This window comes from Syngnathus floridae, chromosome 12, assembly GCF_059516105.1.
Source record: "Syngnathus floridae isolate MCC-2025c chromosome 12, RoL_Sflo_1.0, whole genome shotgun sequence".
Classification (NCBI taxonomy): Eukaryota; Metazoa; Chordata; class Actinopteri; order Syngnathiformes; family Syngnathidae; genus Syngnathus; species Syngnathus floridae.
Genome location: NC_142424.1, coordinates 9,650,364 through 9,675,762, shown reverse-complemented (window position 1 = coordinate 9,675,762; position 25,399 = coordinate 9,650,364). Strand labels below are relative to the sequence as shown.

At 39.6% G+C, this 25,399-nt stretch overlaps 1 protein-coding gene and 1 long non-coding RNA gene across 7 annotated transcripts in view; one reads left to right on the top strand and one right to left on the bottom strand.

The window, feature by feature from the left end:
- Positions 1-25,399, bottom strand: part of dcc (DCC netrin 1 receptor) — a 249,177-nt gene that overhangs the window by 155,934 nt on the left and 67,844 nt on the right. For all 6 annotated transcript variants that reach the window (XM_088391100.1, XM_088391099.1, XM_088391101.1 and 3 more), the window contains exons 3-5: positions 23,126-23,413; positions 18,014-18,164; positions 16,238-16,374 (exon numbers count right to left, since the gene is read on the bottom strand). In XM_088391100.1, the coding sequence (XP_088247226.1) occupies positions 16,238-16,374; positions 18,014-18,164; positions 23,126-23,413 (576 nt within the window). The remainder of the gene's footprint in view (positions 1-16,237; positions 16,375-18,013; positions 18,165-23,125; positions 23,414-25,399) is intronic.
- On the top strand, positions 20,600-23,644 carry LOC148390019 (uncharacterized). Its single transcript, XR_015861535.1, has 2 exons — positions 20,600-20,847; positions 23,174-23,644. It is a non-coding gene; the product is annotated as an uncharacterized LOC148390019 (long non-coding RNA).

Genomic DNA, 25,399 nt, shown 5'->3' with positions numbered 1-25,399 from the left:
ACCGAGAGACAGCAAAGCAAATCATGCAACTGGCAAATGTGGATTATCGGCCTGAATTAGCATGCAATATATTACATTTTTGCACTTCCAACAGACGGAAAAAGAGCATTTTAAGCTGTTAGAAATGTTGGGATAACACCACAAGCCCAAAACAAAACCCTAAAGTGACCAAAGTGTAAGCGTAAGTGGAAGACAAAAAGTGGTACACTCCGATAATTTTAGGGAAGCCAGGATCCGCGTAAAAAAGCCATGTTTTTATTTATTTATTTCTAATATGTAATAGGGATGTTTGCAGTTTTATAAAAAAATAGATACCGTATTGGCCCAAATATAAGACGGAGTTTTTTGCATTGAAATAAGACTGACAAAGTGGGGGTCGTCTTACATTCGGAGTCTAGACATTATACTCATTCACAATGCTAGATGGCGCAAGACATCTTTAAAGCGAATGCTGAACTTAACTCCCCGGGCCAAAGCGAACCCCTGTCACGAAGAAGAAAAATCAACATAGCGGTAGCAGTTTGCATTATTTTATTGCAATGTATTTCCTTATTCAGATTTGTTTCAAGACTACAGTTACAGTTAAACTTCACTTTGATGGTTAATGCCGTTATTGCAATTTTGTTGTTTTATTACAGTAGATTGGTTAATTTACATTTCAAAAACCAGAAGCCATTCATTTACAAATGTGATTGCACTTTAGTTTACATATTTAAAGGCTCAGATATTAAGATGTGATAGACAGTTTTTGCATGATTTGAATGAGGCAAAATAACATGCTTTTTCTCTGGAATATATTGTTATAATCATTTGTTTCAGATGTACTGTAATTATTTTCTGTATAAAAATTTAATTTGGTGTTCAAAAAGTATTTTTTCAAACTTGAGTCTTGAAAAAGAGGGGGTCATCTTATAATCAGGGTCGTCTTATATTCCGGTCAGTACGGTACTTTCATCTATGTAAACATTGTCTATACGACCAGAGAATTGAATATTAAAATGATGTAAAGTCCTTCGTTTTTGGCCCTATCGTATGCTTGGAATTTTATTTGAATTATCATTTTAAACTCACCGTGACTTGACAAGAATAGAGAATGTTGAGGTAGAATGCGTGACTAAAGGGTATTGTCCGATCAATTGCAGCACAGCAACACACAAGGGCATACACTAGTGTCCTTGGTTTCCTTGGCTGGATTATTGACATTCAGTTAGAAACAAAAACGAAATTAGGGTAACAAGGAAACACTCCATAATGAATAAGACATGCTAGCAATGTAGCACCCACGGATAAGAACTTATTTATCGTTCACATTCCACATAGGAAGGCTGGAACCAGAATTAAACCCAGCACCTCTGAGATGTGTGGCGAACGTGCTAATCAGCGTTCCTCCGCGGTGCTACTGCATTTTTTAATAATGTAAATAACGATAATAATACTTACATGCATTTGGTACAGGAACTCAGTCTGCTTAATTAGGCTTATTCCGTCACATAGCAGCAGGATTAGACTGTGAATGTTTGTTATGGGTAATAAACTCTGAAGCTCATGCTGTTTGACAGCCCAGTGTAGTTTTGTTCCTGCTGAGAGACACAACTGGATGGGACACCTGAGGCCAGACTTAACTCTGTCTCAGCCATAGCTGTCTGTCAGGAGGAAGAGCTAAAGCTTGCAGGGGACAAAACCATTGCAGACAAACAACTGGAGGAAAAACGGAAAGAAGCTTACAAATGTAACTTCAATAAGAAACACGAAATCAAACCAGGCAGCAAGAGTTCAACAAGTGGTCAGTAGCCGGCAACAATGAGGGAAAAATAAACCTGTGCACGGCCACAAATGAACTGGAACTGATCCCAGCTGACTTTGAGCAAAAGGCGCATTTCACACTGGACTGGTCATCAGTCAATTACAGCGCAAGAAGCCATGAATAACTAACCACTTCAAATAATCTAACCAGTTTTCAATTATTAGGAGCATTTTAGGCAAGACTTTTTTTGGCAGGGCATATAAGTGCTTGTTGTGTGTGCCTTTGAATAAAAACCCGATTACAACGGCTACAGTTTGTTAATTTTTGCACTTTCCATCCATTTTGCTTGGCACAAAACCATTTCCACTATTAAAGCAATTTTAGCCATTCAATCTCTAATCTAACGTCGCACAACATGGCAGACTGTAAAGTGGGAAGGAATAAAACTCTGAACCTCGTGCATGCTACCTGGTATTGATTGATTGTGGTTAAGGTTCGATCTTTACATACAGCAATTTGTTGCTGTTGCACAGCTAAATTTGTTAACGTGCTCTATGAATAAAGTTAGCTTGATTTGAGTTCACTAGGCACAGTGAGAACATGCAAAGTCCACACAGGAAGGCAGAAATTGAACCCTGCACCTCTGACCTGGGAGTCGGATGTGCTTTACCATGGCGTCTTATAACAGAACAACAATTTATTACTTTATTTACTAATTTAAAATGTGCAACTCAGGCACTAGTCAAAATCTGTAACGGCTGATGTCTACCCTCAGGAAAAAAAAAAAGCCCCAAATATGAGAGGATTACAAATGCTAGACAAGAAGAGAGCAGGCACTAAGAGGAACGAAAACCGAAGGATTCATTCCAAATATCCCTAAAATCTGCCACTCTAAGAGAGACAGATGGTAAGTATGAACAGATGTCTGTAACTGATGAGCACACATTTGTTCTGTCTCAGACAAGCTGGGCAAAATGTCTTTCCACAAGGTCACGTTCAACGTGCTAAGTCCGTTTTGATCCTTTTTTTTTCTAAACCGCAACAGAGCAGGATAGTAGCGATAACCAAGGTGATATAAATCAGACTGAACTACAATGAAAAGTCATGTAAAATCCCTTTTCCCCTCTGTGACTTGATTGCGTTCAAATCCTGGATTACAAAGTTTAAGACACAAAGGGACTCGTCAGGTTGATTTGATTCATCAACTGGGTGGACTGGGCAGCCACATTAAAAAACTGCAGTTGGGCAGAATGAATTGAGGAGGGGCACTACTCTCAACACACTGAGATGGATTAAACAGTCTGAACACACAAGACCAAAGAGGCATTAATCCGTACACATACAAACTCTTGATGACATTGAGGGGGAGGGTTAAAAAACGGAGTTCTGTCAAACAACAATGGTGAACAGACTGCTTCACATGCAAAACTTAACACTGTTGACAGAGCAAAAGCGAGACAGTGAGGGAGGGGACTGTTCATGCAGATGTAGATTTTACTGTGGAAACTAAAACAAGGTACCAATTTTAGGCACCAAGGAAAAAAAAGAATGCAACCCTTGTTTTGAATGTGAGTCTGAATGCAACATCCGTGATGCAATTAAAGTAATTGCTACAATGTGCTGATATCAGCAAATTAGGGCTTATTTCATACATTCTTTAAATGTCTTATTGTCCAGCATTTAGCTACGCTTTGTGCACCCAAATAGTGAGTTTCCTTGCTCTGTGCGTAGGAACCAGGAACACTATTAACTCTAGCAAAATATGTGAGTCAGAATTAAAATTTGAAAATGAAAATAACGTAATGTTTGACAATATGGCACAACAGATGATGAACTAAAATATCTGACAGAATTTTTGAGTTTAATCCACCTGATGGTTTGCCTGATGCATTTTTTGGCCGACAGAAATCCTCCTCTCTGATTACTGTAGAGGTTTCCTTCCCTGCAGGAGTTCTGTGACACTGCCCCCTTTTTCTTTCATGTCTTCTCATCTGCGCTAATGTTTCTGGGTAGTGGCGGCACGCCGGCCAGCCTCACAGCAGGAGGGGTTGCCATCTATCTGAATGTTTTCTAAATACAAAGTAAGTCACAGTGGCTGTAATATTGCAGAAGAAGAATCTTATAGTCATTTTCACATTTGTATCACTGTAAATTAGTTAGCCAGAGGCATAACATTGGAGTTGGAAAATGAAAGCGTACATTTGCTCAGTAGTTGTGGTCTTACCCATTTAAAATACTTGTGTGGTGAAATCAGCCTGCAATTGTAATATATATTTTTTATTTTATTTAATACATTACTGTAAGAGGTGGAGTCACACAGACAGATAGACTCCCAGTGGTGCTCTAGCGCTTATGCTTTTGCGTTGAGAAAATTCTGATGAGGAAATCCCCATTTGCACAAAGCCCATTTTTCCTTTATTTATCAATATTAAAAGAAAATCCCCAAATAACCCTTCTGTCATCGATGACTTTAAAGTCTTTTGAAAAGCATATGTGATCTGCAATATATTGAAAATTCTTGATTTATATGGGATAAAACCATTGAGACACAACATCCCATTCACGAGGTGGCTGCCTTGCCCCTCCCCCAACCTCATCTTGGCTCTCAGATGATAAATTACACAGATAGCGGGTGAAATGTTTCCAGCTGGACATGGCAGAGCTAAATCTTACCCAGATTTTCAAAAACAAGCAATTGTATACCGAGTAAAACTGTTGCATACATTTACTAAATGTAGCCCATTTATGATAAAAGATCAGTTGTGGAAATGTTATGTGGAGTTGGTGGGTCATTATTGTCAAGGCCGGGAAGGTGATATTGAACTCTGAAGTCCAGAAATAAATTGTTTTAACATTAGAAAGAAAATTAACAAAGATATTGTTACATCATTAGTGTTACATCACCCCCTGCTTTTATCTATACATATGTAGAAATATGTATATGTAGATAAATGCAATATTTACATATGATTTGATACACGACATACGTATTGATTCACAAGCAAATGTTTTCAGTGAAATAAATCTTTATTTACAAAGCGCTTCCACAAACGCATGTTCTTTTAAATGTGAAAAATACTTTGTAGTGTTATCAGAATATACTGCTATCTTAAATATCTGCCCATTATTTTTCCTAACTTTTAAAAGTATGCTGTCATGAATGTGTCGCTCACATCCACAATAATCAAAAGTAATATGTTATCGTCACATCTGTGGTTAACTACTGTGTATTGTGGCCTGAAATGAAACTGAGTGTGGCAGCAACTTTTATGATTTTTCAGAGCAGCATATCAAGATGACATTTTATTTCATGGAATGAGACATTTACCCAACACTGAAACATATTATTAGCAATGATATTTTACATGAATAGATGAGAGCTAATTTTGCAAAACGTATATTACATTCCTTACACCATTTTATTGGTTTCATGCAACATGTAGGATTATATGATAGTCATAAATTTAAGAGAATCGGGCGGTGACATGAGTAATAGTACCTGTGCTAGTTCTGTTTGCCTTTTTCTGGGTTCATTAGATTTCTAATAGGAACTACCTAATGAGCCGGGTCGCTCTCATTATTATAGGACATAACGTACATCCATTATCCTTATCATCTAATCATGGTCACTGCCTTGTGGAGTGAGTATACAAATATTATCACTAAGCTACGGCGAACCATCAGTCTTTAACGGCCGCCACTTGAGAGAAAAACAATTCCATATGATACATGCCAGAGGACAGCTTTCTTGGATGACATTGAAAAAAAAACTTATGCCATGAAAAAATAATAAGTCTTCAATAATTTCACAATTGGAAAACTGAAATATTTCTCATCTCATAACATTTGAACTGAATATATAGTCCATTTTAATATGAATAGAATAAATAGGGCTCTATATTCATAGAGTGTAGACCAGACCTAAGACCAACTCAGAACAAGTCTAATATGTGGCGTAGATGGTATAACATGATTTTGGTTGATTTGAAATTTGGTGAATTTTTCCGCAAAGGGAGATCTTGCAGCTCAACTAGAAAAATGGACTTTGCCTGCACCAATGTCATGCACAGACCCCAGCGAGCCTATTTCTGCTTATGTATTATCAGCACTGTGTGCACTACAACCACCCTGATTGTACTGGAAATTGGGGGGACTCCCAAAAATTGGTTTGGACACGGGCTCCATTCAATCCCACAATGGCACTCAACCACACAATCGCCCCCTTATGCCCAATTCTACCTGTGTAACATCTAGGAAAATACAAAAAGAAAGAAAATTCGACTCATGCACACAGACTGTGCTTTGTGCGAGACGACCGGGGCAAAATATGCCCTACATATGATAAATATAGACAGTCCAAACAATGCAAACATTCCAAGTTTTTGTCATGAAGTATCATATTTAAGTATAAGTCGCGTTTTTTTTTCCATAGTTTGGGCGGGGGGGGCGAGTTATACTCAGGAGCGACTTATACGAGTAATTATTCACAATTTTTCAAAATACAAAAATCCACGATGTAGTGAAACTGCGATAAACGAACCGCGATGTAGCGAGGGATTACTCGCGGGGCGCATACATGGCGTTGCGTTACATAAAGGACGAAGAATTCGATCGATGGATTTAATGATTTGGAGTGACACAGATGGGTTGATAGAATTGTTATCTTATGGCTATTTGATATATAGTTTATATATATCGTTATATGGGCCTGTGGAATAATTTGAACTGCAACTGACACGAGTCTGATGTCAGCGGCTTGGCGCACACGCGCCGTTGTTTACATAAAGGATGAAGAATTCGATCGATGGATTTAATGATTTGGAGTGACACAGATGGTTTGATAATAATGTTGTTTATATAATAGTTATTTGATATATAGTTTATATATCGTTATATATATATATCGATTCCACCTCCGGCCCTCCCTGTGTGGAGTTTGCATGTTCTCCCCGGGCCCGCGTGGGTTTTCTCTGGGCACTCCGGTTTCCTCCCACATTCCAAAAACATGCTTGGCAGGCCGATTGAAGACTCCAAATTGACCCTAGGTGTGAGTGTGAGTGCGATTGGTTGTCTGTCTCTGTGTGCCCTGCAATTGGCTGGCAACCAGTTCAAGGTGTCCCCCGCCTACTGCCCGATGACGGCTGGGATAGGCTCCAGCACGCCCGCGACCCCCGTGGGGACTAAGCGGTTCAGAAAATGGATGGATGGATGGATATATGGGCCTGTGGAATAATTTGAACTGCAACTGACGACGAGTCCAACGTCAGCAGTGCGGCGGATGAATTCGATTGATGGATTTAATGATTTGGAGTGACACAGATGGTTTGATAAAGGTGTTGTTTATGTTATAGTTATTTGGATAACTGTTAATGTTACGTCAGGCCCGTTTTCAGCTCCTCGTTTGTGTTTATGTCACGTTAGCATACTGTATGGTTTAGCCTGTTGTTGCTGGTTCATGTCTGTTCTTAGTGTTGGATTTTGTCAAATAAATTTCCCCCAAAATGCGACTAAAACTCCGGTGCCACTTAGATATGTTTTTTGCCTCTTTATTTTGCATTTTATGGCTGATGCGACTTGTACTCCGAGCGACTTTTAGTAGTGGGTTACATAGCTGTCTTTTGTACAGGTGGTGTGAGATGAATTTACATCCACAATTTACGTCCATTCAGAGTGTAGTTATGCATGCCATGGCATGATGCTTAAAAGGAGCGGTACAGAAAATGGACTTTGGTGACTTATGTTATTTCATGGGAAATCACTAAGGGCTCTATTTTTGCAGTACCACTTGCAGGAATGGTGCAATATTCAAATTTCCGTGCAAGCACAATGCTCGCTGTGCCTGTTTGCCAATTTGGCAGAAAGCCAGCCTTGCACCATACTGGGTGTACGGGCACAATAGTTTTTTGTCCTTTGACATGCACCTGGGTCACCTGACAATTTGGTGGCAGAAAGTCAGTCTATCTTGGGACCACTTCTGAGCATGGCACAGTACATCGGCCGCAATTTTGATTAATTTGATCGGGGATGAGCGATAGATGTATATTGTGCGCTAACATTATCGCTTACATTGACTGTTGCCACTCTGGCCAAGTGTGGTGACAATGCTCAGGTCATACACAGATTGCTAAATCCTTTTCCGCACAGAGATTTCTCCATGTGAGACGTGAGTGCACATCATTTAAAGTGAGTGAGAATGACCTGAATGAATCTTCCTACATTGGAGCAAATCGGCCTTTCGCCCCATCGTAGGCGACTCTTGTATGCATCTGCGAAAACTACCAACACAAGGTCTAACATCCCCAGTGCAGATGTGTATCATGTGTCACGCTGGGTTTAGCGTGGTCAAAACTAGCAGGCTGTTTGCACCGCTCAGTGAATTTACAGTATGTTATAATGTGAGATAAGAGAAACCAGAGAACTACAGAGCACTGCTTGTAAAGTTGCAGCTTGCACCGTGCATGCATTTTACAATATACAGTTATTAAGTCCAACTGACAATGCATGAGATTAATCGCCTGCAACTGAAGGTCAAAGCTAACGAGTAACTTGCTCACACAAAACGGAACGTCTAGGAGAGTCAAACAAATTGAATGCTCATGCAGTATATTTGAGTTGTTGCACATTAACCCTGTTGATGTTAGAAACACACTGAAATCAAGAAGGGATTTTCGTTTTCTACAGACTAGGATATTGAACAAAGCTATTCATTGAGACCAAAGAAAGAGACCAAGCTAATATAGAAATAACTTTATAGTATCCATTTATCTGTCTATTAACCAACTTTTTAAGCGAAAGGGACCAGCTCGGAGATGGACGAACCCAGTCTTGACTCAGCTTCCACTGTACAAAATCACTGTTGGCACTGACCAAATTTTTGACAAGCCAACGAGTTCTAAATTGTCGCCTGTATCACCCTATACACAAAATAGCTCTTGACCAAACTTGAAATCAGTCCAGAGTCGTAAATCAGTCACTTAGAATTGAGCATGAAATTATTCACATAATGTATGCTCAGCTTTAGTTACTGACGTCTGGACATCTTTTTAGATATGTTGGATTTTCATGCTGTGAGAAGTTTCTATTCCAAGTCATTTTGAATTCTGAATCCTTGCCTGGAAATGAACTTTAAAGTTTCAAAAGAATGACCTTCAGATTAACCTTTTCAACCATGTTGTTCACGTTTTGAATGTCTATAAAACAGTATGTTTTAAAGACGCGGCAGGATGCAATGTTTTGGATCCTTAAAATTCTTAACCTTTTATTGCACGACACTAATGTTGACACGACTGACTCAGAAAATTACTCTCAAAAGATTGATGCTGTTGTTTCTTATTGAAAATAACATGATTGTGTTTGCAAGGAGCGATTGATGACAGGCGCGTGTAAACAGAATATGAATGTGATGGAACACAGACGCACTCGAAGAGGATGCTGAGACAAAGACATGAAAGGACAGAAGAGTGGAGAGGCCCAGCTGGGGGGAAACTGCAAACAACCGAAGGTTAATTTGAAAATTTTCTCCAGAGTAGAACAAACAGCAGCTGTTTCTATTTGATTTCATCTCTGTTCGTGGAAACAAATGAGATAATTTTGATTGCAATTGCATTCAATTTAAAGTTAAATCTCATGCAGGCAAAGTTTGGTGACATTGTCAAATACATGCTGAGAAAGTTCAACTTTTTGATTTTCGTGCTCGCACGCTATTTGATTGAAGTTGTAATGTAAATTCACGTTTTTGTTTTTTTGTAAGTTTCTTATCATAGTCTTCGTCCATAATATACATTTTATATAAACATTACAGAGACACATTTTCTCAAATGGCAGCCCTGGGCATTTCACAGTAGCAGGTGGCTGTTTGAGAGGAGGCATGCGTTTGTTCTAACACTTGCAATAATAATGAAGATTTTACTTTTTAATTCTTACAATGAGAAATGCTTTTTAATTTTTCTCTGCTTGTTGACACACCTGCCCGAACAGCGTCGGCCAAGGCGGACAAAAGCCCAGGAAAAGCTATGACCTTTCCAGTATACACTTTCAACAGAGATTTATGAACAGGCTGATTTGTATTTTGCTGGTTACATTAATTCAATATATCTTTGCAATCCCGTTCCAAAGTCTTCATTTGACTGCGCAAACAAATGTAGGGAAATAAACAGTTTTTTTAATTGTGTTGTTTAGTTAACTGGACACGTGATCTGATCATTCTGCAATGCTGCAACGCTTTCTGCAATGCTGATCCAAGTTTAGCTATGCACCAAAAGGGGAAATCTTAACGTAATTATTGTGTAGCTTGCTTAACTGTTGTCTCTTGTCCTTTTGGGTGGAAACATACATAGCAGCAATTAATAATTATTAGTTGTTTATTTTGCCTGAAGAGGCACTTACTGACTGGTGACCAATCCACGGTGCTGCCTGCCTTTAATCCACAGTCACCTGGAATATTTTCCATCTTCCTCATGACCCCAAATAGCACATCCAGAAAATAGATGAATAGATGGTTGGATGAAAATGAGACATCTATTTGCTGAAAGGCAAATTATTTGAGGCTGACTCACCACATTACTAATCATAAAATAATTATGTAATAAGCTGTCGTCATAAGAGCATTGAATGGAGGCTACTCAATGGCAACATTGAATGGAGGCTGGTGTACATGTTACGTCCGCGTCAAAGGACGCTCGCTCAGCCGGCAACTTTCCTCAGCCATTTTATCACTGTAATGACTGTCACCTGCTCCCTCTTGTTACCTCATGTATTTAAACTTTGCCCGTGTGTTTCTCTCAGTTGCTGTCTACTGTTGCTTCCCGTTTGTGTCCGTGCCTGTAGTGACTGCTCGTCTATTTCCCCCAGGTCTCATGTGGAGGCTCTCGGTCAGACCCTCTCCCTAGTCTATTCTTGGTCTGAGTGGAATTCTGTTTCCCACTCGCTGTCCGTGAGCCTCTTTCTGCTTGTTCATCTTCCCCCCTTCCCTTCAATAAACCCTGGTCCTGGCTGCATTTGGTCACCCTGCCCCACTCATTCCATGACAGTACACATACAGTACATCTTCTTTTTCCTCTCAGAATTAATATGGATGGTTAAGAAAAATGTGATAAAACATCTGTAGGCATATATTTAAATCTCCATACCCATAATGAACACAACACAGTCGTAGCACGCAGTAAGTGAGTGCATGCTAATAGCATTGGTGGAACACTGTGGAACTCCCTCCCCGACCACCTAAGAGCACCCCAATCCACTGACTCTTTCAAAACCGGACTTAAAACTCACCTCTTTAGCATTTCCGTAATCCTGTTTTCCGCATCCTGGTTGTCGTCCAGTTGTTTTATACTTGTCTTTGCTTTGTTTTCTTGTTTTTACTTGCCATGTAGCACTTTAAGATTCCTCCAAATGTAAAGTGCGTTACAAATATAATTTATTATTATTATTGTTATTATTATTATTATTATTATTTTTGGTGGGACACTGAGACAACATTTTTAATTGACTGACAAAGCATGTAAAGACAATCAACAATTTACACTCTCAACGAGTAGGAACTTAAAGGTGTCGAATGGTACACACGACCTGAAAGCATTGTAGCCCTTGAATCACTGTTATGAACAACAATAATTGCATGAATGCAAATTTGCCTCAGGCTCATGTGCCTGAGGCAAACAGACCCAAGAAATCCTGACAAGGTGTTGAAAATATTAATTCATTTTTTCCCATTTGTCAAAAATCTCTTGTCTATAAAAATTCTACAATTAACTCCATATCATCAGTTAATTGGTTACCGTTTTTTCTGCACTATAAGGTGCACTTAAAAGCCTTTAATTTACTCAAAAAACCACAGTGCGTCTTATAATCCGGGGTGCCTTATTTAATGATCAATTGGTGAATTTGTTGATCCATACTGGTTGTACACAGCGCTCTACCAAAATGTTTCAGTACGACTAGTAAATTATAAGGTCGCATCGCTTTCAGCCTTTCGGCAACCGTGGTCAGGGGCGTCACCAAAGTAATAGCGGTAAACACTCATACTGTGCTTACTCCTCCTTGTCCAACAACACCACTTGTGTGAATAAAGATGCCAAAATGACACGCATGCCACTATCTGCCAATGGATTGTGGACACCTGGGCTGATATATCAATCTCAACTGTGGTCCGAGCTTTTACGAAGGCAGGAATAATAACTGCCAGGGAATAGCAGCGACACTGACACGGATAATGACGAGAGGGAGCCGGGCATAATGAATGCCACACTCGCCCAACTGTTCAATTTGGACATGGAAGAGGAAGAACTCGACGAATTTGTGTCCGGGGATATGTAAATATGTACATTGACATTTGAACAATGTCATGTTATTGTGCAATGTTTGTATTGTATGTCGTTCAACTGTTCAAAAAAACTCTTCAATTCGGACACGGAAGAGGAAGAATTCAACGGATTCGTGGACAGGGATACAGTATCTCACAAAAGTGAGTACACCCCTCTTATTTCTGCAATGTTTTAATTATATATTGTCATGGGACAACACTGAAAAAAATGACACTTTGATCCAATGATAAGTAGTCACTGTAGAGCTTGGATAGCAAAGTAAATTTATTGTTACTTCAAAGTAACTCAAAATACAACAATGAATGTGTAAAATGCTGGCAACAAAAGTGAGTACACCCCAACTGAAAATGTCAAAATTGGACCCAAATGCCAATATTTTGTGTGGCCACCATTATTTTCCAGCGCCGCCATAACGCTTTTAGGCATGGAGTTCACCAGAGCTTCACAGGCCACTGCTGGAATCCTCTTCCAATCTTCCATGATGACATCACGGAGCTGGTGGATGTTGGAGACCTTGCGCTCGTCCACCTTCCGTTTGAGGATGCCCCACAGATGTTCAATAGGGTTTAGGTCTGGGGACATGCTTGGCCAGTCCATCACCTTCACCCTCAGCTTCTTTAGGAAGGCAGTGGTCATCTTGGAGGTGTGTTTGGGGTCGTTATCGTGTTGGAATACTGCTCCGCAGCCCAGTTTACGGGGGGAGGGGATCATGCTCTGCTTCAGTACTCCACAGTACATGTTGGCATTCATTGTTCCCTCAATGAACTGTAGCTCCCCAGTGCCAGCAGCAATCATACAGCCCCAGACCATGATGCTCCCACCATAATGCTTGACTGTAGGCAAGACAGACTTGTCTTTGTACTATTCACCTGGTTGCCACCACACACGCTGGACAGCATCTGAACCAAATATGTTTATCTTGATCTCATCAGACCACAGGACATGCTTCCAGTAACCCATATCCTTAGTCTGCTTGTCTTCAGCAAACCTTTTGCGAGCTTCCCTGTCCATCTCTTTTTAGAAGACGCTTTTTCCTGGGACGACAGCCATGCAGACCAATTGAATGCAGTGTGCAGTGTATGGTCTGAGCACTGACAAACTGACCCCCCCACCCTTTCAACCGCTACAGCACAGGTGTCAAACTCAAGGCCCGGGGGCCAGATACGGCCCGCCACATCATTTTATGTGGTCCGCGAAGACAAATTGTGCATCAAATTCGTGTCTCATTACTAGAATTGCAAATTGTCTTCACTTTTAATAATATATATATTTTTAAATATTTGACCAGTTTTTACTCGCAATGCAGCTCGCGAAAGAAATGAGTTTGACACCCCTGCTCTACAGCAATGTTGGCAGCACGCATACGCCTTTTTTCCAAAGCCAACCTCTGAATATGACGCTGAGCGAGTGCAATCTACTTCTTTGTTCGACCATGGCGAGGCCTGTTTTGAATGGAACTTGTCCTCTTAAACCGCTGTATGGTCTTAGCCACTGTGCTAAAGCTCAGTTTCAGAGTGCTGGTGATCTTCTTATAGCCTAGGCCATCTTTATGTAGAGGAATAATTATTTTTTTAGATCTTCAGAGAGTTCTTTGCCATGAGGTGCCATGTTGAACTTCCTGTGACCAGTATGAGAATGAAAATACCTAATTTAACACACCTAATCCCCAATCACACCTAACACCTCGTTACACTAACTAGTCGCATTACACAGGGAGGAAAAATGCCTAATTGGTCACAATTTTGGCTTAATTTTGAGGTTTTCAGTTGGGGTGTACTCACTTTTGTTGCCAGCATTTTACACATTCATTGTTGTATTTTGAGTTACTTTGAAGTAACAATAAATTTACTTTGCTATCCAAGCTCTACACTGACTACTTAACATTGGATCAAAGTGTCATTTCTACAGTGTTGTCCCATGACAAGATATAATTACAACATTGCAGAAATGAGAGGGATGTACTCACTTTTGTGAGATACTGTATGTTAATATGCACATTAACGTTTGAACAATGTTGTGTTATTGTGCAATGTTTGTATTGTATATCGTATTGTATATAAAGTTTGCCGTAAATAAAGTTTGCCGTAAATAAAGTTTGAGGAATTTGTGGACAGGGATATGTAAATATGAACATTATAGTTGGAACAACGTTGTGTTATTGTGCAATTTTTGTATTGTATGTCGTAGTGTATATAATGTTTGCTGTATATAAAGTTTGACTGAATACCTCATTGACTGGTTTGACATTCCCTTTAGCACAGCTCTATCTAGTGGATGCATAACGCAACCCCAGTTAGATGAAGTAGCCTCTATTCTATGCACCTTTTAATCCGGTGTGCCCTATATATGAAAATATTTCTAAAATAAAACATTCAATGAAGGCGCGCCTTATAAACCAGTGCGCCTTATAGTGCAGACAATACTATATTTTTTATCTATTTGTCTGTCAGACTATGTTTAACAATTCACTTTCAAAGAGACCTTTTTACAAAAAACTCTCTCTGCCTCACTTAAATTGTCTCTTGTCCAGACACCTTATCTTAGCTTGTTTTGCTTTGGTCGTTAAATAAAATAATTAGTGCAACCTTATTTACCATTGTTTTGGTTTCCTTTAAGCTGGCCTTGTACTGCCAATCAGGAAAAATTGCACACTCTGCTTGCAGATAGTTTACCTGACATTAACAAGCTATTCTCACTCAGACAGAATATATTATGTTGTACCACAATAATAAACAACAAGCTTCTAAATAAAAAAAGCTCAAACAAAGCATATTATGACTCTTAAAATAACATTAATTAACGTTAATTATGCGTGGCGCCTGATAAAATTGTGTTTTGTCTCTACCGCTACTCGTGGCACTTGTTTTTGTCCTTGTCTGTTATTTATCCTTTTTAAATTTGGCATTTGTATTCTTGCACTCTTGTACGCTGCTGTGACAAGTAAATTTCCCCGCTGTGGGATGAATAAAGTTCTATCATAATTCATATCATAATTAATAAACATTAATTATTAGAAAATCACTGAAATCATAGAAAAAAACGTGAAGGATCGATACCAGTTGTTTGTTATCGATGTATTAACAATACTCACATTAGTATTGATTCTATCAATACTTGTATCGATCTGCACAGCCCTTGTCCTGTTTGCGTTCAGAAATTAATTGCTGGGGAGCACAGCACTCTCAGAATTGTTAAATTGAATATACCAAAAAATTGTACATTCTTCACTCTTTCTTCCTCCCAAGGCACACACACGAGAGACTACTGTGGGTTTGTGAAGTCCAGGTAGCTAGAGGTTTTTGAGAAGTGCCGGTACTCCACACCGCTGTGTACTAGCTAACTTAAAGCAGTGAATGTAGCCACAGTTATGAGTGTATGTGGACATTATTTTGTGAGGTGATAGCATTACAAAGGTGTGTGTGTGTGTGTGTGTGTGTGTGTGTGTGTGTGTGTGTGTGTGTGTGTGTGTGTGTGTGTGTGTGTGTGTGTGTGTGCGCGTGTGTGTGTGTACACCTGAATGCTGAATGCATCAAAGGCCACAAGCAGCCAAGAGGCACTCAGACAATAAATGCAAACTTATTTTATTTACGATAGCCTCCTGAAGCAAACACAAGGTTTACATTACACTTTTTATGACACCATTTGATATTGGGATGTTATTCTTTTCCCCCAGGATATTCTTCAGTGTAAGAGGAATTTTCCCCGGTGGAGGGATAAAGATTACTTTTTGCTATATGTTTCTTTCGTGTTATATGTTAGGGATCTGCAAGTGTTAACAGTTTCTAGTTGGGATTAGTTTTGTTTCTTCCCTTGGGGGCTTTCAAATGTGAAACAACCTTTCACTGGATGGATATCATGACTATTTCTTGAGTTTTTTTAAGATTGTCGTTGAAGTAAGTTTTGTTGGACTACCATTATAGGACTCCTTGGGAACAGACCTTGATCCCCCCAACCCTAATTCACTGGCTGAAATTATGTTTTACTGAGTATGTGAATGAAAATGTAACACTAATTCACTAAAGCAATACGTCTTGGAACAAATTACGGGATGCCTTGTTCAGGGTTCTTGCGCCATATCTTTTCTCTATTCATATCCTATTTTCCCAGCTTATCATAATGTTAACATCCAAAATAAAATGAAAATATAGTCAGATAAAAAGTAGTTTCTCACCCAGCACACTCAGTTCTGCACTTGCAGTGATGTTGTTGTTCTTGTTGGCAGCAGTGCAGGTGAAACTGCCAGAGTCGTCATCGGTGACACTTCTGATGATCAGATTGCTGCCAGCCAACAGAGAATACTTCTTATTCCTACAGGGGGAAAAGAGTTTGCATTAGTTTATGATCCCAAGTTGCATGTGCACTAATTCCACACAGTTCTCTGTTTTGTCTGTTCATCTACATTTTTGGGCTCATAAAGGAGGATACTGGTTGACATGAGGAAACATTATTTAAACTGTTAATACGGTGATAAAATTTCCATTGGTGCTCACACTCCCTTGGAGGTAGTTCATTCTCTGCAAAATTTCTCAAGACTCCTCACGTTTTTGAGTGTTGATTCTCTTTAGCGCTGCTTCAACTAGAGCAGTTCAGAAACAATGTTTTGGTCAGAGCAAAACTTACCAAAACAAGCTGGATGAGCAAAAAATGTCTGTAGCTATCGGCACACATTACCGTATTTTTCTGACTAAAAGTCGCTCCCGAATATAGGTCGCATTAGCCATAAAATGCACAATAACGTGAAAAAAGAAAACATATAAGTCGCTCCAGAGTATAAGTCACATTTTGGGGGAAATTTATTCGACAAAATCCAACACCAAGAACGGACATGAACAAGCAACAACAGGCTAAACGATAGGTATGCTAACGTGACATAAACAGAAATGAAGAGCTGAGAATGGGCCTGACGCAACATTCAGAGTTATTCAAATAACTATTGTATAAATAACACGTTCATAAAACCATCTGTGTCACTCCAATTCATTAAATCCATCGATAGTCTTTTATGTCAACAATGGGTGCGCGCCGCTGACGGCGCTTGCACTTCAAAATATTCCACAGGCCCATATAACGATATATAAATTATATATCAAATAACTATTATATAAGCAATAATATTATCAAACCATCTGTGTCACTCCAAATCATTAAATCCATCGATCAAATTCCTCATCCTTTGTCAACAACGCCGCGCGTGCGCCCTGACATCAGCCTCGTCGTTATTCCACAGATCTAGTATATAACTATATTGTAGCGCCCTACAACCCCTAACCCAAAGTACAAGGACCCAAGCACCGGCGTCGACTTCCAGGCGTGTGGCGGTGTGGATTTCCATCCCCGGAGGTGGCACTTCCAGCCACGGAGGTGGAAGAGAGCTCCATAGAATAGGACCGGGCGTGCGTAAAAGTCATGTCCGAGCCCCATCCACCGTCCCCGGACAGCCACCCGGCCGAGCACCAGCCCCCGACTTCCATCCACGGAGGTGGAAGAGAGCTCCGTAGAGTAGGACCGGGCGTGTGTAAAAGCCATGTCCGAGCCCCATCCCCCGTCCCCGGGCAGCCACCTGCACCGCGCTGCTGACGTCACTTGGAATTCAAATTACAGTAATCCCTTGCTACATCGCGGTTTGTTCATCACGGTTTCACTTTTTTATTTTTTTATTTTTGAAAATTTATGAAAAAATTCACATATAAGTCGCTCCTCAGTATAAGTCGCCCCCCCCACCCAAACTATGAAAAAAACGTGACTTATAGTCCGAAAATACGGTAATGCATATTTTAAAATCAGCATGAGCCTAGCTTACATGTTAATATAAATGTAATTCTTGAATCATAACTGCAATCATTACAGAGAATTCCAAAAGGGATGAGAGTATAACAAACCCCATGTGTGTCATTTCGGAAACTTCTAATACCCGTTGGGTTCAAGTGGAATAAGAGCACAAACATACCATGTTTGGATCACTTCTTCACCTCTCCGCCACTGAATGCTTGGAGTAGGGTAGCCAGTGGCAGAACATTCCAGAACGGCGTCAGAACCCAGCAGAGCGGTTACTCTCAAAGGACGCTGGAGAAACTGCAGGTTTCGGTTTATACCAGGCTCTGCGTGAAAGAGATGGAGAAAGATGTAAACATTGATGTCAAGACTAAAACAACAGTTTTGATACGGTATATTTGTTCTCAGTGTAATTGACGAAAGAATAAGTTGCCCCATTTTAAGAGTTTGTATGAAAGCATAAAATATACAACTTTTCTCATCAGTAAGTGCTTTATATAGAACTTTCCTTGCCTGAGGGAACCTCCGATGTCTTAAGCTGAAGGATTTCAGACATCTTTCCGCATATGCAAAGTTTTTCTTCAGCATTTCATGAAATATTTGAGCAATAGTTCATTTCACCCCCCCTTTAGACAGGCAGACAGACAGACAGAGAGAGAGGGGATGGATGATAGATAGATAGATAGATAGATAGATAGATAGATAGATAGATAGATAGATAGATAGATAGATAGATAGATAGATAGATAGATAGATAGATAGATAGATAGATAGATAGATAGATAGATAGATAGATAGATAGATAGATAGATAGATAGATTTCTTGAACATCTTGTTATTTTTCATTTATTTGAAAAGTAGATTTATTTGCAACATATTTTACTCAACAAAACAAAATAAATGAAGAAATAAGTATAAATAAATTAAACCTTGACAACATGAAACTAAATTCAAGCACCAAATTCAAGCACCAAATTCAAGCGCCAAGTCTTGCCTAGTCATCAAAAATAAATGTGTCAGCAGTATTTCATGACAATTTAACAATCTTAATCCAATGTTCATAAAGCCAATCAAGCTTAGCCAAGAACAAAATGTAATCAGAAGATTTTACCCTTGTAATTACAGTGACATACTAAAAAAATATCACTTATGCTATGTCACTGTATGAAAGGCAGAAAGCAATACAAACTAGAAGACACATGAACACAGTTACTGTATAAAAGAATAGCACCATTGACTCCATAATAAAAATATTAAAAAATAAACTGCTTTAATACCAGTAACCTCGATCATATATTGTGTAGCATCGAATACTGGGAAAAAATACAGACAAAAAATATAAACAAATTATCATTGTATTAGACTTTCCATCTTTCAGTGGTTTTTCATAATCTACTGAAAATTCTCATATCAGGGGCATCCGAAGTCTCCTGTATTTTTCATGTAAACTTTTGACAGCTTCTCAGCCCTTTCACTTTTTACACATCTGCTATCCACACTTGAGAGATGTACGCTGGAATTTCCACTGACACTCTCCTCACCTAGTTTTCTGGGTTTGCGCATTGTTTTGACTTCACACTCACCCATGCACTCCTCTTTCTCCACAAGCATTTATTCTACCAACCTGGCATGCATCCCTCCCACGCCGCTCACTTGCCCTTCGCAATTTATTATCTTGCTGAATTATGTTACCTTGTTAGGTTTTGTGTCCACTAGCTTCTCAGGATGAGGTGCAAGCCAAACAATAACTAAGCAGTATATGTCCACAAACATTTAGGGGGTAATAAAAAATAATTTACATGAAAACATTTTTTTTCCTATTGTTTCATTAAACCTTTTATAAGATGATGGTTCACTCCTTTGCTTCATTGCTCTGCATTGAAGGCTTGAATAACTTACGTATTACAGTTGACGCCTCCTCTTGCCCAATGTCAATTGGGACAGGCTCTCGCGCAACCACAACATAAATAATGAATGTCATAAAAATATTAACCATTACAATTTTCTTATTCTCAACTGATTGACTAACCATTGTTAAACACACATAGTCATAACTCAAAACCATCATTTTTGATAGATTCAATCCTACTGCACAGTATTTCAGATCTAAAGGGTTATGTAAAGTTGAGTTGCATTGTGGTTGATATAGTTGATGTGTCTTTAATTTCTACAACAAAGAAGAATGGAAAGACTGTGGAATCATGCTAAACTCCTGAAGAGCTAGCAATGAAAATGAAAAGCTCATGAGGACCCTTATGAGACTTCTTTAAAAACATTATTATATCAAATTGGTTGTTAAAGAGAATGTTAACATATACGCCAATTAAAAATGGTGTTCCACAAAATGATATGGTAGCGCCACTTCTCAATTCTGTTTCAGTCCCAAAACATGTTTTCTAACTCTGGCAGCGATATGAGCAAGACAATTTGGAGTCAGTGGAGGAATAGAAACGATCAAAGTATTGGTCTGAGAGGATTCTTGTGGGGTTTCAAATAGATGGGATATGTGTCATGTGTCTTGCTGGCCAAAAAAGCAAGTTAAGAGTTTTGGTGATACAGCTCAGCATTTTTCCACCATGTTTGATTTGCTTTAGTCTAAATCAATCTAAATAAAAGATTAAGGTTTAAGCTGTCATGTTCCTGCATCACCTGACTTCCAGCCAAGCCTCAATCAAGTAACTACCAGCACCTGCTACAGCTCGTTAGGTCCCCCTACTTAAACTCTGTGTATTCTGCCAGTGGTTGTCAGTTTGTCTGCTTACCCTACCTGTGACACCACTGCTCTTGTGCCCAGAACGATTCCCATTGCCGACCGTGCTTGTGTTCCGACTCGCTTTGCTTGCTGCCAGTCCTGACCACTCCCCTGTCATTGACCACGTTCTGATCGCTGCGAGCCTTGACCACCTGCCTGCCTCAGACTACGACTACGCGCTGCGTTTTGCTACTCACCCACGCCATCCAGACCGCGAGTCCAGCTTTCCACTTCCCCTTTTCCCCTTTTCAATAAAGGTTCGTGCTGCATTTGGTCGACCTGTCCCTGTTCCTGACATAAGAGCTAAAATCATATTTCTAACCTGGACCCACTAATATAAACAACTCATTTAACTCAGTTCAGAAAAAATGGAGCTTTCTGTATTTTCATTTGAACTCTTGAATAGCAACTGTTTGCCGTACTGCACCTTGTCTTTTGTGCCTTTGTGCCAGAACTTTAATCAGTGCCAGAACTTTAATCAGTGACATCATCAACAAAATCATAAAAAAAGACAAGAACCCCAGATTTTGTTTTCTGACTTCTTTCATTGATAAACAAGTGCACACACACACGCACACACACACACACACACACAAACACACATCAGTCTCCAATGGTATGTGTTTGACCTCAGGTGGTCCCGCAAGCTGCACGGCTCTCTAAAGTACATCAAGAGAGAGGAATTTTCATCAGTAATATCGTGGCAAATAGCCACCAGCCCACCAACCCTAACCCTCAATAAGTTAGCACATGCACACTATTGGATAAACATGTGGGATGTCAAGATTTTCAAAGTAAAAGACAAAAAGAGGACAAGATCATCAGCAGACACAAGCTGAGCACAAGTACACAACAGATGGAAAAAAAAAAGTGTTGACGGAGCAGATTTCCTTGTTGGTCGCAGAATAAGGAGTGAGGGATCATAGAGATAATCACTGAACAGTGTGTCTCAGATCTCTTCGCTGACACATACAAAGGGGGTGACTTGTGAAGGAATACTACAAAAAGCCACAGAAAGAGTCAATTAAGGATTCTGTAATTAAATGTTTGTAAGAACTGTTGCTTAATGTAGTCTTGTTATTAGAGCACTACCGGAGTCAAATTCCTTGTTTGGCATGCTCAAACTTGGCAAAAGATTGATTGATAAAAGATTGATTGATGGACAGTATGTTTCATCTAAAACATAGGTGTCAAACTGAAAACCCGGGGGCCAGATTCAGCTTGCCACATCATTTTATGTGGCCGCAAAGACAAATTGTGCATCAAATTCATGTGTCAATAATAAAATTGCAAGAATAAAAAAAATAAAAATAAAAAATTGAGATTTTGTTACTACAAGTATACTAGTATAATACTAGTCTCTGATTTCATCAGTCTGTTGTGTAGCCTATACTGCATATAATAGGATGTGTTCATTTATTTATTTAGGTTGACAGTCATAATGGCCCTCGAAAGGAAACAATGACTACGATGCGACCCACGAAACAAACGAGTTTTACACCACTGATCTAAAACAACCTGCCTCCCCCAGAAGTTAAATGACCATAATTTACCTCCAGGGAAGGAATACAATGTACAATTTGGAACCCAAATGGTGAATCAGAAATAAAATTAACATTGCCACATATCCGAATGATAAAAACGGCCCACTTTATGTATATCGTATGTTCATATGTATACCATATGTATAAATGTGTTTGCGTGTGTGCGTGTGTGTGTGTGTGTGTGTCAGAAGAGTATAGAATGTCAAACAGTGACAAACTCCTTGCTTCTTTGAACTTGCAGACATAGCAATATTATATTCACTGTATGTATATGTGCAGTAATCGTTTTACTGTACTTCACATTTCGGTTTATTGAATTCTCCAGCAGTGAGAACAGAATCATAAGGGAAGTCACCTTCTTATCTGGATGCACAATTGGAGAAGCCCCTGCTGTTAACTGACCCCATTTGAAAGATATGGAAGAGAACAACACTCATGAGATAGTATAGTACAGACTGACTGATTGAAATATTGTTTGTTGTTTTTGCCTTCCCATGAAAAAATCTACTTTTGCCTTGCAGGGGACCATATGCACATTTAAATTTAGGACATTCCCATGTATAAACGGGGTGGGATTAACTGACCATTAGGCCAGTTCAACAGGGGGAAATACAACATTTTCACCGAATGCTCGACTTTTGAATGACTTTTAAGGACCCTCAAACAAGAGGGATTGTTAGATTAGGCCTCCTTGGCACACCCAATTAGTTAGGTCGTTGTATCGTTGTGACCTTTTCTCTTGCCGTGGCCTTCCCAATCCATGACACTCTTTGGCATGCTTACTGATTTAATTTTTGTAAAAGGCTTTCATGAAAGTCACATTTTGACCCTAGCATACACATACATCTGTGTTTAATATTGGCAACATTTCTCAATATTTAGTTTTTAAATGCTTATTAATCAGCAAGTACCGTAAAAAAAATGTGTGAACATCTGAGCCGACAAAGTGTCAATAATTGTATTTGTAGTGCATCAATGGTAGGGGCGTCACCTGGGAGAACCCGCAGCTCAGCATCTGTCCCCGTCCTTGTGCTGCCAGGGTTGTCTGCCAGACAGCGATAGGTGGCTGAGTCTGGAGGCTGGACACGGCTGACCTGCAACGAACCGGATGGCAGCACCGCCAGGCGAGAGGAAGGGTCAAATGTCATTGGCAGATCGTCTCTGTTTTTCTGCCAGCGGATGACGGGCGTTGGTTCCCCCGAGACCTCACAACGCAGCAGCGCTGTGTCACCGAGGTACGATGAGACTGACTCCGTGGGGACAACCACTCTTAGCGGACCTGGAGCGAAACAAGACAAAACAATTTATGTGAACAAAAAGCATTTGAGAGTTCTGCACCATTATTTCAGCATGAAAAAAAGTTATCGATTAACTGATTGTCTTAAACATCTCTTCATTGCAGTGTTTTTGACTGTATTCTTTTTGTGATACTAGTCAAGTTAGGTCAAATGCTGAAATTAACATGAGGAGTGGATAGAGCTGAACCTCAATAAATTACACTTACAAATTATTTGAATGATTAAATGTGTTTTATGCTGCTTTGTCCATTAGTGTTTGTTTAACTTTGCAACAAAAAGAAAAAAATCTGCCAAAATCAGCTAAAGACAACAAAAAGTTGATGATTTTTTTCGGATAAAAAAAAAATAATAATAATATTGGCCGATTGGTCTTTATGAAGTTAGTCTAGCATAAAGTTTCATCAATTAAAAAGTGATAAATCAACAAGATAGTTTTCCTAAATATGACCAGTTCTGACAAAGGATTTAATCATTTCTAGCATCGATAGACTAGTTTTTCAAATAATAATAATAATAATAATAAAAATAATAGCGGCACGGTGAGGCGGCACTGGTTAGCACCTCCACCTAACAGTTAGGAGGATGCGGGTTTGATTCCACCTCTGGCCCTCCCTGTGCGGAGTTTGCATGTTCTCCCCGTTTCCGCGTGGGTTTTCTCCGGGCACTCCGGTTTCCTCCCACGTCCCAAAAACATACTTGGTAGGCCAATTGAGCACTCCAAATTGCCCCTAGGTGAGTGCGAGAGCGGATGGTTGTTGTGGTCTGTGTGCCCTGCTATTGGCTGGCAACCAGTTCAGGGTATCGCCCACCTACTGCCATGGGGACAAGTGGTATAGAAAATTGTTGCATAGATGGATTGATAATAATAATAATAATAATAATAATAATAATAATAATAATAATAATAATAATAATAATAATAATAATAATAATAATGTTGTCACAAATAGTAACTCAATTAAACCTATCCATGCACAACTTAAACAGGGTGAAAGGCAACACTGCTGACAGTGTAGGGTTTCAGGTCAACAAGAATGAAAGAGAAAACGGAATGGACACACAACATGTGTTGCAAGAAGATCTTTTTTTCCAAACAGCAGGAAGATAAACACATACCAGACAAAGAGAAAAGGACAGGTCAAACATTATGGATGAACACTTTCGAGCCTGGTGTGTCTGGCCCACCTGCCGCTTTCTGTCTGGTCAGATCCACTTCAAGAGCAAAGAGCCTGTGGCCACATAAACACAGAAGCTGCCCACTGCCGGCCTCATTCTCAAAAGACTTAACTAAGTGTTGTTTTTATTTCATTGAGGCTGCAGGGTTCACATGTCCCTGTAAGTCATTTTGAAACGGGGTGATAAACTGTGAACATTTTGCCATTTTGCTGGTTGCACATCAACCTCATGCTGAGAACTACTCCATGAATTTAGTGCCCCTGGTGACAGACGGTTACGAGCAAGTATTTTAAAGAACTTCTGCGCAGCCATTCATCCAGTCTTCCATTTTTAAGGGTCACGGGTGAAATGGAGCCTATCTCAGCTGACTTATGGAGAAAGGCGGGCTATACACTGAACTGGTTACCAATAAAACTTGGATTCTAAAAACTTATTATTTTGAAAAGGTTCAAGTTGCTAGAGTACACAATGGATAAAAGCAGATCCAATTCTGGCAAACTTTTGTAGTCTCGTTTGGTACGCATTGCACAACTAAAATTTTGTTACAACTGCACAGACATTCCATTTTGGGGCTCAATTTGTGAATCAGGAAGGCTTCCGCTGACAAATATTGTTCTGAATGTATACTTTCATGCAACTTTGACACTATTACTACTTTGTTCCTGACAAACCTTAATGTTATTCTGTTGTTTTACCCAACGAAGGTTTGTTTTTCTTTACAACAGCAAGGTCATAGCGCTGCTATGACATCACCAGGAAAAGAGGTGACAGGGAACAATGTGACTTGCGTG